At 38.5% G+C, this 13,917-nt stretch overlaps 1 protein-coding gene across 1 annotated transcript in view; it reads left to right on the top strand.

The window, feature by feature from the left end:
• col24a1 (collagen type XXIV alpha 1) overlaps positions 1-13,917 on the top strand; it is an 84,934-nt gene that overhangs the window by 58,221 nt on the left and 12,796 nt on the right. Inside the window, exons 30-43 of the mRNA XM_017304551.2 lie at positions 164-208; positions 442-486; positions 5,759-5,812; positions 6,444-6,497; positions 6,614-6,667; positions 6,881-6,934; positions 10,262-10,315; positions 10,860-10,967; positions 11,691-11,744; positions 12,072-12,179; positions 12,365-12,418; positions 12,561-12,614; positions 12,740-12,796; positions 13,299-13,352. Of these exons, the coding sequence (XP_017160040.2) occupies positions 164-208; positions 442-486; positions 5,759-5,812; positions 6,444-6,497; positions 6,614-6,667; positions 6,881-6,934; positions 10,262-10,315; positions 10,860-10,967; positions 11,691-11,744; positions 12,072-12,179; positions 12,365-12,418; positions 12,561-12,614; positions 12,740-12,796; positions 13,299-13,352 (849 nt within the window). The remainder of the gene's footprint in view (positions 1-163; positions 209-441; positions 487-5,758; positions 5,813-6,443; positions 6,498-6,613; positions 6,668-6,880; positions 6,935-10,261; positions 10,316-10,859; positions 10,968-11,690; positions 11,745-12,071; positions 12,180-12,364; positions 12,419-12,560; positions 12,615-12,739; positions 12,797-13,298; positions 13,353-13,917) is intronic.

Here is a 13,917-nt window from a genome sequence, read left to right on the forward strand (position 1 = left end):
AAGGAAAAAACATGTAGCAATAAATGGGCAGCATTCATAACCATCTTATCTTTGGAATTCTTACTTTCAGATTTATTTCCTGATTTTCAGCACATTAATATGTATTTATAACTGTTTAAGGAAAAAAAAAAAGAAAAACTCAATAATATTTCTTTGTTTCCAGGGTGAAAAGGGGGAAGCTGGACCAAAAGGAGAACCAGGATTAATAGTAAGTATTTTTTCTAGATATGTTTAAATAAATATACCAAAGAGTAAGAGGATTGTTCAGTTCAGAGGAATACCTACATATACCTATGTAATTTCTTCATCCTTGTTTTCATGCTTGCAAATGCGTCACCGTCCCAGATTTAAACCGAATGTCTTGGTAATGGTTTTGTGGTGTTGATGTGATCAGCCCTGACCTGATTTAAACTGTTTTTAACTGATTTTGTCTCTTCAAAGGGCAAAGCTGGCGTTCCCGGAGAAAGAGGTCCTCCTGGAAAACCCGTAAGTAAAATCTTGTTCTTTCACAGATTTAATCACCACCTACACATCCCCCGTCACTATGGCTACAGTGAAATAACACGCTCATAAAGTCCATCTGCCTCCTTTTTTCTTCCAACCTGCAAATCCCAATTTACCATAATTTAAGAGTTTGCTCCAGTCTTGTCATCCAGGAGGAAGTTTTTCATTAAAGAGGATTTGGTTCTGCTTCTGAGCCTGCTGACAGATGGAAACAGATCTTCTCCCTTGCCTTACCTGTAGGCTTTTAATTCTATCCTAAAATTGGTCTGCTTTGCTTTGTATATAAATAACAGCTTATTATCTAGACAGCAGAGATAATATTTCACAATAAGCAGATACTGGCTCACACTGCTGATCCACCTCATTTGCTTTTGCTGCTCTTCTTTAAATCCGATTAGAAAGCTGATCAGTTTATGGAAGGGACTGTGTAAACTTACTCATCCTGTCTCTGCTCTTTGGTTGGTTCTTCTCTTTTATTTCGTCTGGATTTTGGATGTCAGTTTGGGTATTTTTGAGCTTTTGAGATGCTTAACAGTGACTCTCGGTTCTGAAGGCAAAACCTTGTTGCCACAGTTTATAAGTCAGAAAAGTAAGAACAAAAATCCTTCAAGCTGCAAAGCATCCAAAGAAAACCCCCCAATGCCTCAACCCAAAGAATTATGACTGAAAGTCTATAAAAAGAACAATTTAGAGCTAAAGTAATCGGGTTATTCCAGGATGCTGCCACCATGAGGAGCGCAGCTCTAAACACCTGCCAGACTTGCTTTTAACTGCAATCCACAAATTTTTATAATTAAGGTCAGAGCCATTCCTAAAGCATAATCTTATCCTGCTCTGTAATTCCGAAAGCAACTCTTCAGTGTGTTGGGATCATGGCTCTGGCTGGAACACCCAGCTGTGTCAGAGTTACACTCATCTGGCCCAAACTTTTTTCTCTGATCAAAGGACATTTAGTTGGGATGTTTAGGAACAACTCCAGAACAGCCAAGGCTCAAGGAGCTCATAGACTGGAAACTTCCACAGCAACAGTTTCACTTTTTACTGTGAAGAGTTTAACATCAGCATGGACTGAGAGGGCGCCAACCAATGAAAACTCCTTCCTCCAAATAGGACATCTTCAGTCAACACTCGTATTTGCAGCCTGTCAAATGGACAAGCCAAATACCGTTGAAGAAAGGCTTTCTGGTTGGACAAGACAAAGATGGAGCTGTTTTGGCCACAGCAGCAAGAAGTATTTTTCAAGGAGACTAAATGAAGCTTTCAAACCAAACAATGAGGCAATAACTGTCAAGAAAAGTCGTGATAGGAATCTGTTTCCCAGCTGGTTTTCTGCACAACATCATTAATATATTGGTAGATTTCTGTGCCTCAACCGGACATTGATCTCCAACACACATCAAAGGTGCTTCTGGAATAAATAACGTTCTGATTTGGCCCAGAGTCCAAACTTATAAAACAACTGATGGACACTACTTAAAACAAGATATAAGATATAGTGAAAGATGTTTGCTGATTCATAGAAAAGCTTATTGTTTCAAAGACTCCAATGGTCTTACAAATCAAACAATGCAACACTAACTTGGTCAACTAACCAAATATTAGTTGATTACAGCCTTCATACATATATTTGACTGTTAAAACTTATTGAAGATGCTTGTTGTATTATCAGACCCACAATTATTATTTATCACTAAACTGCAAAAGAAATATTACATTGAAGATGATTGCTTGTAAACATTCACTGGCATGGTGTTTTTATGAGCAAGGCTGTTCATTGGTTATGATTTTGCCTTTGTGTCAATTAATAGCAGTAGTTTAAGTCCACTGTGACTGCTTTCCTCCATACAATAGTCATTGTCTCATTATTAACAAGGAACATGGGCCACTTTACGATGCCTTTTAATCCCAAAATGCTGAGCAAATCAAACCCAGCCTGCATGGGCAAACTGAACAACTTTTGCAACTTGTTTAAATATCCGTGTATGTTTTCTTTTTGATTTAGACTGGGACTTATGTCCTTTTTTGTGTTTTCAACAAAGTGTTATTGGGGAGAAGATGCAGAGACACGGATTTGGGAGACTTCTGTTTCAGCTTTGAGTGTTTTTATGTTCTAAAACGTATTTTTCCACTTGAGCAGTTTATGGATTATATTTCTTGTAAGGTTTTGAAGGAGGTAAAAATGATAAAAGAGCCAGTTTTCCACAGATGGGAGAAGAAAGCAAACTAAGATCAAACAGAAAACCAGAAACGGAGTCATATGCACTCTCCAAGCGATTATACTAAAATACATCAGCAGTACAATTTATAGCTTATTTTTTATTTATTCCATGGAGTAACTATCAGCTGCATAGTTAATGTTTCTGTTGCTTTTATCTACAGTGACACATTCATTCCTGTACTTTTTCAATCTGGTAATTACTTTTACAGCTTCAAAGGTTGTTTACTCTTCTGTTTTTGGCCAAATGTCCTTACAACCACACATACAGCACATTCAAGCATCTCTCAAAATGCTCAAACCAATGTGCGATTAATATTTGAGATTAGATTGCAAAACTATTATCCGAGCATGTCATTTTTAGAGTAGCTGCAGATTTACAGTGGCTGCCCAGTATAAAATGAGAAATATCTGCAGCCTGTACATAATCGTAAGCAACGCCACTCTGACAAGCTTTTGTATCATGTGGGTTGGAGACTAGAAGCTTTTGCTCGTTTTACTGTGGAGTTATGGCGCCATCTTGTGTCTGATAGCGTCTCCTTCAAAACTTGAGCTCTGAGAGAATCTGATTACCTCACATGTGTTTAAATGTTAGCGGTAAAGGCAACTTTAAGTGACAGCACTTTTCAGTGGTTTTAGCTTTTATCCAAAAAAGTGTCTGCATTTCCATAAGGACTCTTGTTTCTCTACATGTCCAAATTTATTCCCAACACCTCCTCTCTCCTGCATTTCAGTGTATAATCCACTCTCTATTTTACTTTTGTTTTGCTAATAGAACTTCAATCCTAAGAATGCAAATTATGTTGAAATGATTGAAACAATTAAGGAGGTTTTTAGAGTTTCTCCCAATAAGCAAAAATTATACATTTCAAATTGGAAAGTAATTATGTGATATGCAAAGTAATTGACATTAATGTTTTAGGATTATATTAGAATTACTTGAGTCATTTTATTAAATACAGCCATTCAGCCATTCACATACACAGGAATTTCCACAAGCTTAGCTGATTAAACATTTCATGCAGCCAGCAGTTTCGTGCCCAGGTGTGAAGTTCTTTGTTCCATGGATTATATCCTGTCAAAAGAGAGCTTGAGGAATGAGAAGGAAGCATCATTACTAATGACAGACTTTATGTTGCAGCCAAATCAACACCTTGCTACATCTTTAAAAAAAAAGAGGAATGCACGAATGAGCCAAGATGGATAAAAATGTCCTTAACATCATCCTGCCACGTTAGCTCTATGAATAGAAGAAGAAGAATGTAAAAAGTTTGCATTGAAGAATAGAAATGCTCCCGTTACACAGCAATGTTAATGTAAAAATCAAATGATTAAATGTTAAACTAAAAGTGACCCGATTCAGGCCTTCCAATCAATCAATCAATCAATCAATCAATCAATCAATCAATCAATCAATCAATCAATCAATCAATCAATCAATCAATCAATCAATCAATCAATCAAATTTTATTAGTATAGCACATTTCAGCAGCAAGGCATTTCAAGGTGCTTTACATAATTAAATAAAAAATAAAAACAGCATGTGACATTGAATAAACAGTAAGAAAGAGAAAGAGATTTTGAAAAAAATAAAAAGATAAAAACATACTTTGTTACGGGATCTAAGCGCCTGTCGTCGCCGGACTCCGCCGTCCGTTTAACTCGGGTATCATCCAGGCCCCGTCGCCTGACAGGACAAGGTCTCCAACCTTGCAGCACCAGGCTCCGTCCACCTGTCACGCTAATGTTTGCGCTGGGACTTTGCATCAAGCTCCTTGTTGTTTTTGATCTCATCCAGAAATTAGATGTAGAACTGAAAAACGACAAAAGCCGCCTCCCCGTTTACATATGAGTGTTGATGATGTAATTGCATTAAACCAAATTCATTGAACTCTGATGTGTCTCTTTATGTACTGCTTCTCAATTACTGTAAGATCACAACTGTAGATTTGCATCTCTCTCTTTTTTCTGATTCCATAAACAGTATTTAATGTTTATTTAGTATACATGTTGGTAAAATACACGGTTTTTCAGGAACATGAAGGGCAGGTTTAAAGATTTAAGGTGAAGAGCTGAATGAAGAGGCATTCATCCAATCAGGGCAGTATTAAACTGTCTGCCACTTACTCTACATGCTTTTTTAGGATGTGTAGAACTTAATGTTGATTTTATATAACAAGTGGACATGTGAAATACCTTTTTTTTTAAAAATCATTCCTAAGGATGTATCAAAACCACTAATATCTTATTAAGACGATCAGCCTTTTGTTTGAAATGTGCAGGAAGGCATGGTTTGGTCAACAGATAAACCAGGCTTAACACGATCAAACATATTTGAGCTCTGCAGTTCTAACACACAATGTACACTATGCAACATGTGTAACTGATACAAAGTCAGTATCAGCTTAAACATTAAAAAAAAATGGAACATTGTGTGACTGCATATTTCACTGTGCTGTTTGTTTACTCACTACATGGTAAAAGTTATAACTTTGTGTCCTTAGCAGCAAAACACAAAATTTCACACTCATCCTCCCAATGTACTTGTACTATTCTGGAAAACATTTGATCAAAATGGCTGAAAAACCAAACTGGAACTGTTTTGTTCCAGTTTCTCAACATTTCTCACTTCTTTTCTGTAGAGGATTTAACCATCCTTTCATTTATTCCTCATTGATGACCCATTGGAGTAATAGTAATGAAAGAAACTAACTTTTCCTGTATTTTTAGCAGCACTATGGTATCACTACTTTTTTTTCAAATTCTAAAATCTTTGTTTAACCCCTTAACTCTCACCTCAAAAACACTTAATTACACATAACTCAGTGAGCCCCAGTTTACACCAGTGCCATTGGGTTACAGGGTCAATCTGACAATGTGTTGATTGGGTTCAACAAATAAACATTATGAGACAGTACCGGATCGTCTGTCCAGTCGTGAATTACCCTCTCCATAGCAATGGTCAAAGAGAGTTGTTATTTTCTTTTGTTTGTTTTCTTGAGTGAAAGAATGTGTCGACACGACTGTGTTTGTTTCCAGGGAAAGTCCGGTATTCCAGGGAACACTGGTGAGAGGGGCCCTCAAGGGGAACCAGTAAGTATCCTCATCTGTGGCAGGAACGCCATTGTTTTGGGAAACTGTAATCAAACGACACACCAACCAAGAAGCTCATCTGTGATACATAATGACAAAATACACAAAATGATGACGGCTTGAAAGGCTTTTTAAAGTGGAGGTTGGCTGGGTTGGAAGTATTTAATAAACACTCAAGAACCTCTGATGAACATCATTACTAAAAACTAAACTGTTTATGAGGAAGATTAGTGGTTTGATAAATGTTTCTTTATGTCGCTTCCCCGCTTCTTCACACCTGGGTGCTCCCAGACTTTATTGGATCCATCTTCAATGTTCTTGAATTACCTGGAAACTCACCAAATGCTCAGGGGTATAAAGCATGTCAAACAATCAGACAAAGGCATGTTTTAAGATGGGAGCATTCAGAAAAGCTGGAGGCTCTGGTAATGTAATGAGTCTTATCTTGTTTTTGGACGATGTTCAGCATCTTTATCCAAGGAATTCTCAGAACTCAAGCTGCTTTTCTCAGATAACTTCTTATTATTTCATGTTGTGTTCCTTTATCATCACTTATTCATGAAGTATAAAATGAGCATTTTTTTATTGGTTGTTGTTTTATGGTGACCATTGTTTTATTGGTTGTTCTTAGGGACCTAAAGGACCAACTGGGGAGCCTGGATCCAATGGAGAGCAGGGACCTGAAGTACTTAAACATAGCTTTTTATGAAAAATTGTTTGTCTTTTACTTGACATTGACTTTAAAATCAGCACTGTTACATTTTTGTGCACTTCCTTCCTCTTCTTGGGTATTTCTTTCAGGGTGTTCCAGGTGTAGAGGGAGGACCAGGTGCAATCGGAGAGCCAGGGTTAAAGGTTAGCAAAACATCGAAACATTTTTACATCTTTTAAAACTGTAAAAGCTGCAATCAGAAATGTGTAAACTTCCGTTTGTTCCAGGAAACACTGTTGAAAGTTTAAAAAGATTATTAGGCTTTTTAATGACCATGAATGTTATCAACGCTGACACATTTCTATTCAGTGTTTGATGAGCAGACGGTCATGTGTCGTCTCTTGCGTTTACTGTAGGGGGATGTTGGACTTCCAGGACCTGAAGGGGAGCAGGGACAGGAGGGAATCAGAGTGAGTGATTAAAAATGATGCATTTGATGTTTTCCCTTCTGATCATGCTTAATATTCGGTGTATGAAATGTTCATACACATGCATTTTTTTTTTTTTACACCAGTAAGGAATAGCCTTACTCTGGTGTTGTTTCTCAAATCCAGCAGGGGGAGACTTCACCGCCTGCCAGCAAAAAAAACAACTTTCTATTTCTAATTTCATAAACAATGTCTGTTAACATCTTTTTCATTATCTTGTGATGCTAATCAAAAATGTTAGACAAGGTTGACAATAGATGCTGACTATAAAGCTTCAGTCCCTTCAGTTCATCATATGTTATCCATATGTTATCGTGACATAGAAAAGTATTTTCTTAGGACTGTTGTTTTTCCACGGTGGAGTGATTTGGAGTTATAGCAAAGCTTTAAGATTTTATAAAAAATACCGAATAGATAATATAATGGCTGCACAGTGGTGCAGTTGGTAGAGTTGTTGCCTTGCAGCAAGAAGGTTCTGGGTTCGATTCCCGGCCCGTGGTCTTTCTGCATGGAGTTTGCATGTTCTCCCTGTGCATGGTGGGTTTTCTCTGGGTACTCCGGTTTCCTCCCACAGTCCAAAAACATGGCTGTCAGGTTAATTGGCCTCTCCAAATTGTCCCTAGGAGTGAGTGAGTGAGTGTGTGTGTGTGTGTGCATGGTTGTGTGTCCTGTGTGTCTCTGTGTTGCCCTGCGACAGACTGGCGACCTGTCCAAGGTGACCCCGCCTCTCGCCCGGAACATTAGCTGGAGATGGGCACCAGCAACCCTCCCGACCCCACTGAGGGACAAGGGTGTAAAGAAAATGTATGGATAATATAACATTTTATGTGGATGCTTTATAATTCATGCTGTCACGGGTACATACCAATAAATTACACTACTGAAAAGGTACTTTTTTTCATTAAAATAAAATGTACCATGCAGCATAAATCTCTACAGCTGTTTTGGATACATGTGTGTGACTGGACTGTTGAAGTTGCTCTCCACACCTTATAAAAGCCTTCAAAGGTCTTTGCTTCACAATTCTCGCTCATGACACTTTTTCTTCCACTCAGCTCTCTATTGTTATTATTATTAATTCATATAGCAAATTCCCAATAACTAACTTCTAAAACAATGACCTTTTATGGCTTAACCTGCTAATGGAGTGTGTTGATGACTGTCTGCTTTTTTATTGATGTAACATTTAACCTCAGAACTATTCAAACCTCTGAAAGGTTTAAACGTAAAATGACCAGACACCATTTAACGTCATAGCCATGTTTCTGGACTGTGGGTGGAAGCCATAGTGCCCATGGAGAAACTCTGTGTAGAAAGACCCCGGGCTGGGATTCAGACCCAGATCCCGTATTCTGCCCGGCAACAGCGCTGTCACCTGCCCCAGAACACACAACCATTGCTGTTGTATGTTCTGTAGTCATTACATCCAACTCAAATACTTTCCTAAAAACCCATAGTTGATGCCTGTGATGGGTGTAAACATCTGACTGTAACTGTGCTCTGATACTTTAGTCCTGTTTTCTTTTGATGTGTTTTCACCAAAGGCTCTGCAGTGTTTTTTCTTCTGCCACACACCTGTCTTGAGTAAAGTGATTCACAGGCTTCTGCAGCACTTGATGGCATGCAGAGGAGACCAGGCAATTATTCGAATCAGCTGTTCTGGAACAGAGATACGTTTAAAATATGCAGCTCGGAGTGGCCCGAATTGAGAAACACTACAGTAAAGCGCTGGTGTCCAGCTCTAGTCCTCAGGGTCCGATGTTCTGCCAATTTCCAACACAGCTGATTAAAATGCTCCAACTACCTTCTCAGCATGTCGGTGTGCTGCAGAGGCCAGCTAACAAGCCATTATTTGATCCAGGTGTGTGGAACCAGGGAAGGAGCTAAAACATGCAGGACACCTGCTCTTGAGGACTGACTTTGGACACCACTGCATTAAAGTGGCAGTGGGTAACTTTTACAAATATATACATTTAGAATTTTCTTTTCTGTATTTGATAAAACTGTCTCCATGTCTTGACAGTATGAGACAGATAATCTGTGAGAAGATGGAGCTTCTCCACCTGCTCATTGAGCTACTATTGCCTTCTGCAAAAATGCACAGCTGCCAAAAACAACTAATCAGAGCCAGGAAATCAACGCTGCTCAATGTACTAATGGTGGAAAACTGACTTAATGTTCCACTAAAATTATTTATCCACTGACACTGGTGGCCATGCTAACTAGCATTAGCATTCATGGTGAACTATGTAGCAGAGATCAAGGGGAATGGATGAACATGAGAATGATTGACAGCACTAAGACCCTCCTCCTGGCTCTGATTGGTTGCTTCTGACTGAGCGGTGTATTTCTGCCGAGAAGATAGAGGAGCTCAATATACTGCAGCTTTAATTGTTTATTTTGTAATTTGTAATTGTTTATTACATGAATTCAGTTCTTTATCTGTCTTTATTTGTGCCAAGCAAAATTATATGTGCAGTAAAACAATAAATTAAAAGAAAGCACAAATTATACTGAGGTAACAATCAGAAGTCATTCAAGTACAGGTGTCCTAGTTAAAGCATATATTATAAAATCTTAATTCTATCCTAGTCTTCCTTTTCTCTCTCTGCTCTTCCACCTTTCAAGCTGCTGTTGAACAAAGGCCACTAGCAGAGTGTAAACCTTTAACATTGTTTACATCTAAACAAGTCTTAGGATCTACAACAATCTAAGATCAAGAGTTCATGACTTTGACCACATTACATAAAATCTGCTCCTGGCTCACTGAGGCACTGAGTGCTTTCTTTCCTCGTGTCCCAGACAGCTGCAGTCGTTCACCACAGAGACGTCCTTGTGCAGATTGTGCGGTGAATGTCTCATTGCTGACTCACTAATGGACTGAACATCTTAAGTGAAGTTTTTACAGTGCACATAAATAAAGTTCAAGTGCTGTGATGTTCAAAACGCTGTGCTGAGACTCTGTGGACATGATATGTCAAAGTGCCACAGAAAGTGAAGATGTTTTACCCTCTTTTATGACACAATTTATCTAAAGTCACTGAAGCTTTAGTTAGAAATGACAGTATTGGTCTATTATAAACCAGACGTTTGCACTCATCAGTTCTTCCAAAGACAGCTTTGGTACTGTTCACATTCACTGTTAAGTTGAGACGTTTACTATCTTAATTGTTCCTCTGAAATACATATTTAGTAGAAAACATGCTTCTGTAAGTAGTCTTTTTTATTTTTCTTGCATCGTCTCTGATTTAGCCGGTAGATCTCTTCAAGAAAAAAACGTTTTTGTTTCAAACTGTAATTCACTCACAGGGTCCGCCTGGCCCCCCAGGGGAAGATGGCCCTCAGGGTAAAGATGGAGCCAAGGTAAGAACGGAAAACCTTTTTTAAAGACTATTTAACCTGTTTTCAATAAATTTGAGAGTTTAGATTAAAGTCTGGGGCTGCACAGTGGCGCAGTTGGTAGAGCTGTTGCCTTGCAGCAAGAAGGTTCTGGGTTCGATTCCCGGCCCCGGTCTTTCTGCATGGACTTTGCATGTTCTCCCTGTGCATGCGTGGGTTTTCTCCAGGTACTCCGGTTTCCTCCCACAGTCCAAAAACATGGCCTCTCCAAATTGTCCCTAGGTGTGAGTGTGTGTGTGCATGGTTGTGTGTTTCTGAAATGAACAAAATGAATATTCAGTTGTTTCTGTAGCTTTTTGTTTGATTAAGTTTGGAAAAAGAAAATATGAATAAATGTTTGAACTTCCAAAGGCATCCACCCCTCCATCCAAAAATAGGCTAAACACAACAAAGTATTCTGGAAAGTTGAGTTTGGAAAAAATGGGATTTCTGCATGAACAACATGAATCTTACTCATCACCTCATACACCCTATGGTATGAGTTTCACTCTTTCTCTGAATCTTTCAGGGTGACCTTGGAGAGCGTGGCCCTTTGGGGGAGCCTGGGGACAAAGGACTTGAAGGAGATCCAGGGCCCCAAGGGCCAGCAGGAATACCTGGGAAACAGGGATTTCGCGTAAGTTATTTTTTTACCTTCCAAAATGTACTGTCAGATTTTAAAATTACATAGAAATCATGCTCATAGTTATTCATGGCAGATGAAGCTGGGCAGTGGCACTGTTGCCTTCCCTTTTTGTGCATACATGAAATTATTTTGGATTATTTTTGCCACAACCAACAGTAGATCTCAGTTTAACATCTAATGCAAAGGAAATGAAGGAGATCCAGGGCCCCAAGGGCCAGCAGGAATACCTGGGAAACAGGGATTTCGCGTAAGGTTCTGGGTTTGAATCCCAGCTTTAGGGTGACTTTTGTCGGCACTGGAGACGAGCATCAGGACTCTCCTGACTCTGGATCAGCAGATAGATTTAACGGATGGATGGTTTCATTTGTTCCATCACAAAGATGTAGTATTTTAACAGTGGTGTGTAAAAAAAAAAGCATCAAGGTCTTTATAAAGCAATAGGAGATGCGATGTGGTTTATATAGAGTCAAAAAGAACAGCAGTCATGATAATAATACCACAGATGCAACTGTTTTCAGTGAATGCAACCAGATTACATCTTTGATTAACTTTTTGGTTGTTTTCTAAAACAAATCCTTCCGATTTCCTTCACAAAAGGAAGTGGTTAAATTATAAAATTCTCTCAGGCAGTTAAGCCAGGGGTTGGCATTCAGCAGTCCAGTCAGTTGTGCCACTAAGCATAAAAACATGTTTTATGTCATGTTGTTCTGATAGGGCCCAGAAGGAAAACTTGGCCCCCCAGGGAACAGAGGACGCCACGGAAAGAAGGTTAGGATCTTCCACATTTAAAATACGTTTCAAACATGTGTCTTATTGTTACCCTAAGAAATACGAATCTATAGAGCGGGTTGTAGATTTGTGCTTCAGTAGTCTTTCACCCTACAGCAGGACTTTTGGGTAATGTCTCCACCAGTTTCCATCCTCAGAAACTGATATTTTGTCCTTCTTCTGCCTTTTTTCAGAGTCCAATTTTTGAGTCTCTTACTTGATTTTACTGTTTTATATTCACATGTTTTTTCTCTCCCATTGAATGCTTGTTCTCGTTTAAAAAAAAACAAAACAGTAACCATCCACTGATCTTTTGGATCTTTGCAGGGAGAGAGGGGGCCTCCAGGTCTTGCTGGTGAGATTGGCTCTCGAGGGGACATCGGCCAACCGGGCGAAGCAGGGCTGAAAGGGGCCCGGGGAACTCGAGGCCTTCCTGTTAGTTCCCATTTATTCTGCTTTTCTTTTTGCCTTGGATTGCCTTAAAATCAAACTAAAACTACTGTAGATGGAAACAATATCAGCGAATATGAGTTGAACGCTAAATAAGTGAGAGTCACTATAATGTTTAAGTAGAATAAAACAAAAGCTTCATGTAGTTACTTTATTATTTTTTTTCTCAGGGTCAACCAGGAGTCATGGGGCTTGAGGGGCAACCAGGACTGTCAGGATATCCAGTGAGTTTTTCATGTGTTTAATACTATAATACTACATGATCAGAGTCATAAGGATATTTTTGAGTTGAGAACACCAGTCTGCAAATTAGAGAACATATTTATGTTTATTATGTATAACTAAGACAACTTGTGTCTTTCATAGGGACACCCTGGCAAACCTGGGCCCATTGGACCACCAGGACCCAAAGGTGAAAAGGTAATACGATCTAAATTAGCGATCCAAATTAAAATGCTTCCAAAGAATTTAAACGTGTTTAAGGGTGAAAATGTATTGACTTGAGTTTTTTCATAAATTGTGACTGTGACTGTGATGCATCCCAGGGTTATCCAGGCGAGGACAATAAGACTCCAGGACCACCAGGGCCCTTAGGTGAACCAGTAGGTCTTGCTTTCCTTCAAACTCTGCTTTTATGCAATCTTCACTCTGCCATATAGAAAAAAAAATGTTTTTATCTTTCATAAAAACACTTATAGTTTAGGAAAGCTGCATTGTTCTCTTTTTATTTTCCTTGCATTGCATTTATTTCCTTTGCATTAGATGTTAAACTGAGATCTACTGTTGGTTGTGGCAAAAATAATCCAAAATAATTTCGTGTATGCACAAAAAGGGAATTATGTGACATATTATAAAATGACCCATTTTCATCACAAAAAATAAGACTATAACAACCTCACTCTGCAATCAATAAGTGACAACCTTATTTTTAGGATTTACAGTGCAGAGTATGATCATTAAAGTGGGAGTCGCTTCTTTGACGAAGCTGAACAAGTTCTGTATGTTGGACTGACAAGTAACTATGTTCAAGTAGGATTGCAGCCAAGGAGAATCAAGCCAATGTATTGCACATGTTTTCATGTAGCTGCATGATTGTCTACTCAGGGGCCTGCAGGAGAGCGTGGGGAGCGCGGGGAGCCAGGAGATGAAGGATACAAGGTTGGTAAAACCACAAAAACAATGTGATGTGTTATAGTACATGGCAAGACTATAGCAAATGCTCGTTTTTCTTTGTTTTCTTTGAGAGGTTTAGACATTTATATGTAACCTGTAACTAAAGTGAGAAACTGTGTTCACTGATTTCAAACACTGATTCTTTCTTTCTTTGTGCTGCTTTCATGTGATCTCATAAATATAATAAGATTAAGATTAATCTAACTAAGCAAATCCATATATATAACATACAACAAATATATATTGAGAAATAATGTATTATTTTCTTTAGAAATGATTTGCAGTAACATTTTTAGTGGAAAGTTGACATATAAATATCTTTTCACATTGTTGTACTAAAATTTACTAAAGTCATTAAACATGTGACCACAGTTGCCTTAATGTGTTATTATATAAAAAATAAATAGCAATTATACAGTAATGTTTACTCTAGTGACATTGTGGCAGAGGCCATTAAACATGCAGCAACATTCCTTCCCTCCAGAAAAATGAATATCTAGTTTGAGTATTTAAAGGTGATCAGAAAAGCGTCTCAAATATCAATGTTCCA

This window comes from Poecilia reticulata, chromosome 4 (assembly GCF_904066995.2).
Source record: "Poecilia reticulata chromosome 4, P_reticulata-male-v2, whole genome shotgun sequence".
Lineage (NCBI taxonomy): Eukaryota > Metazoa > Chordata > Actinopteri > Cyprinodontiformes > Poeciliidae > Poecilia > Poecilia reticulata.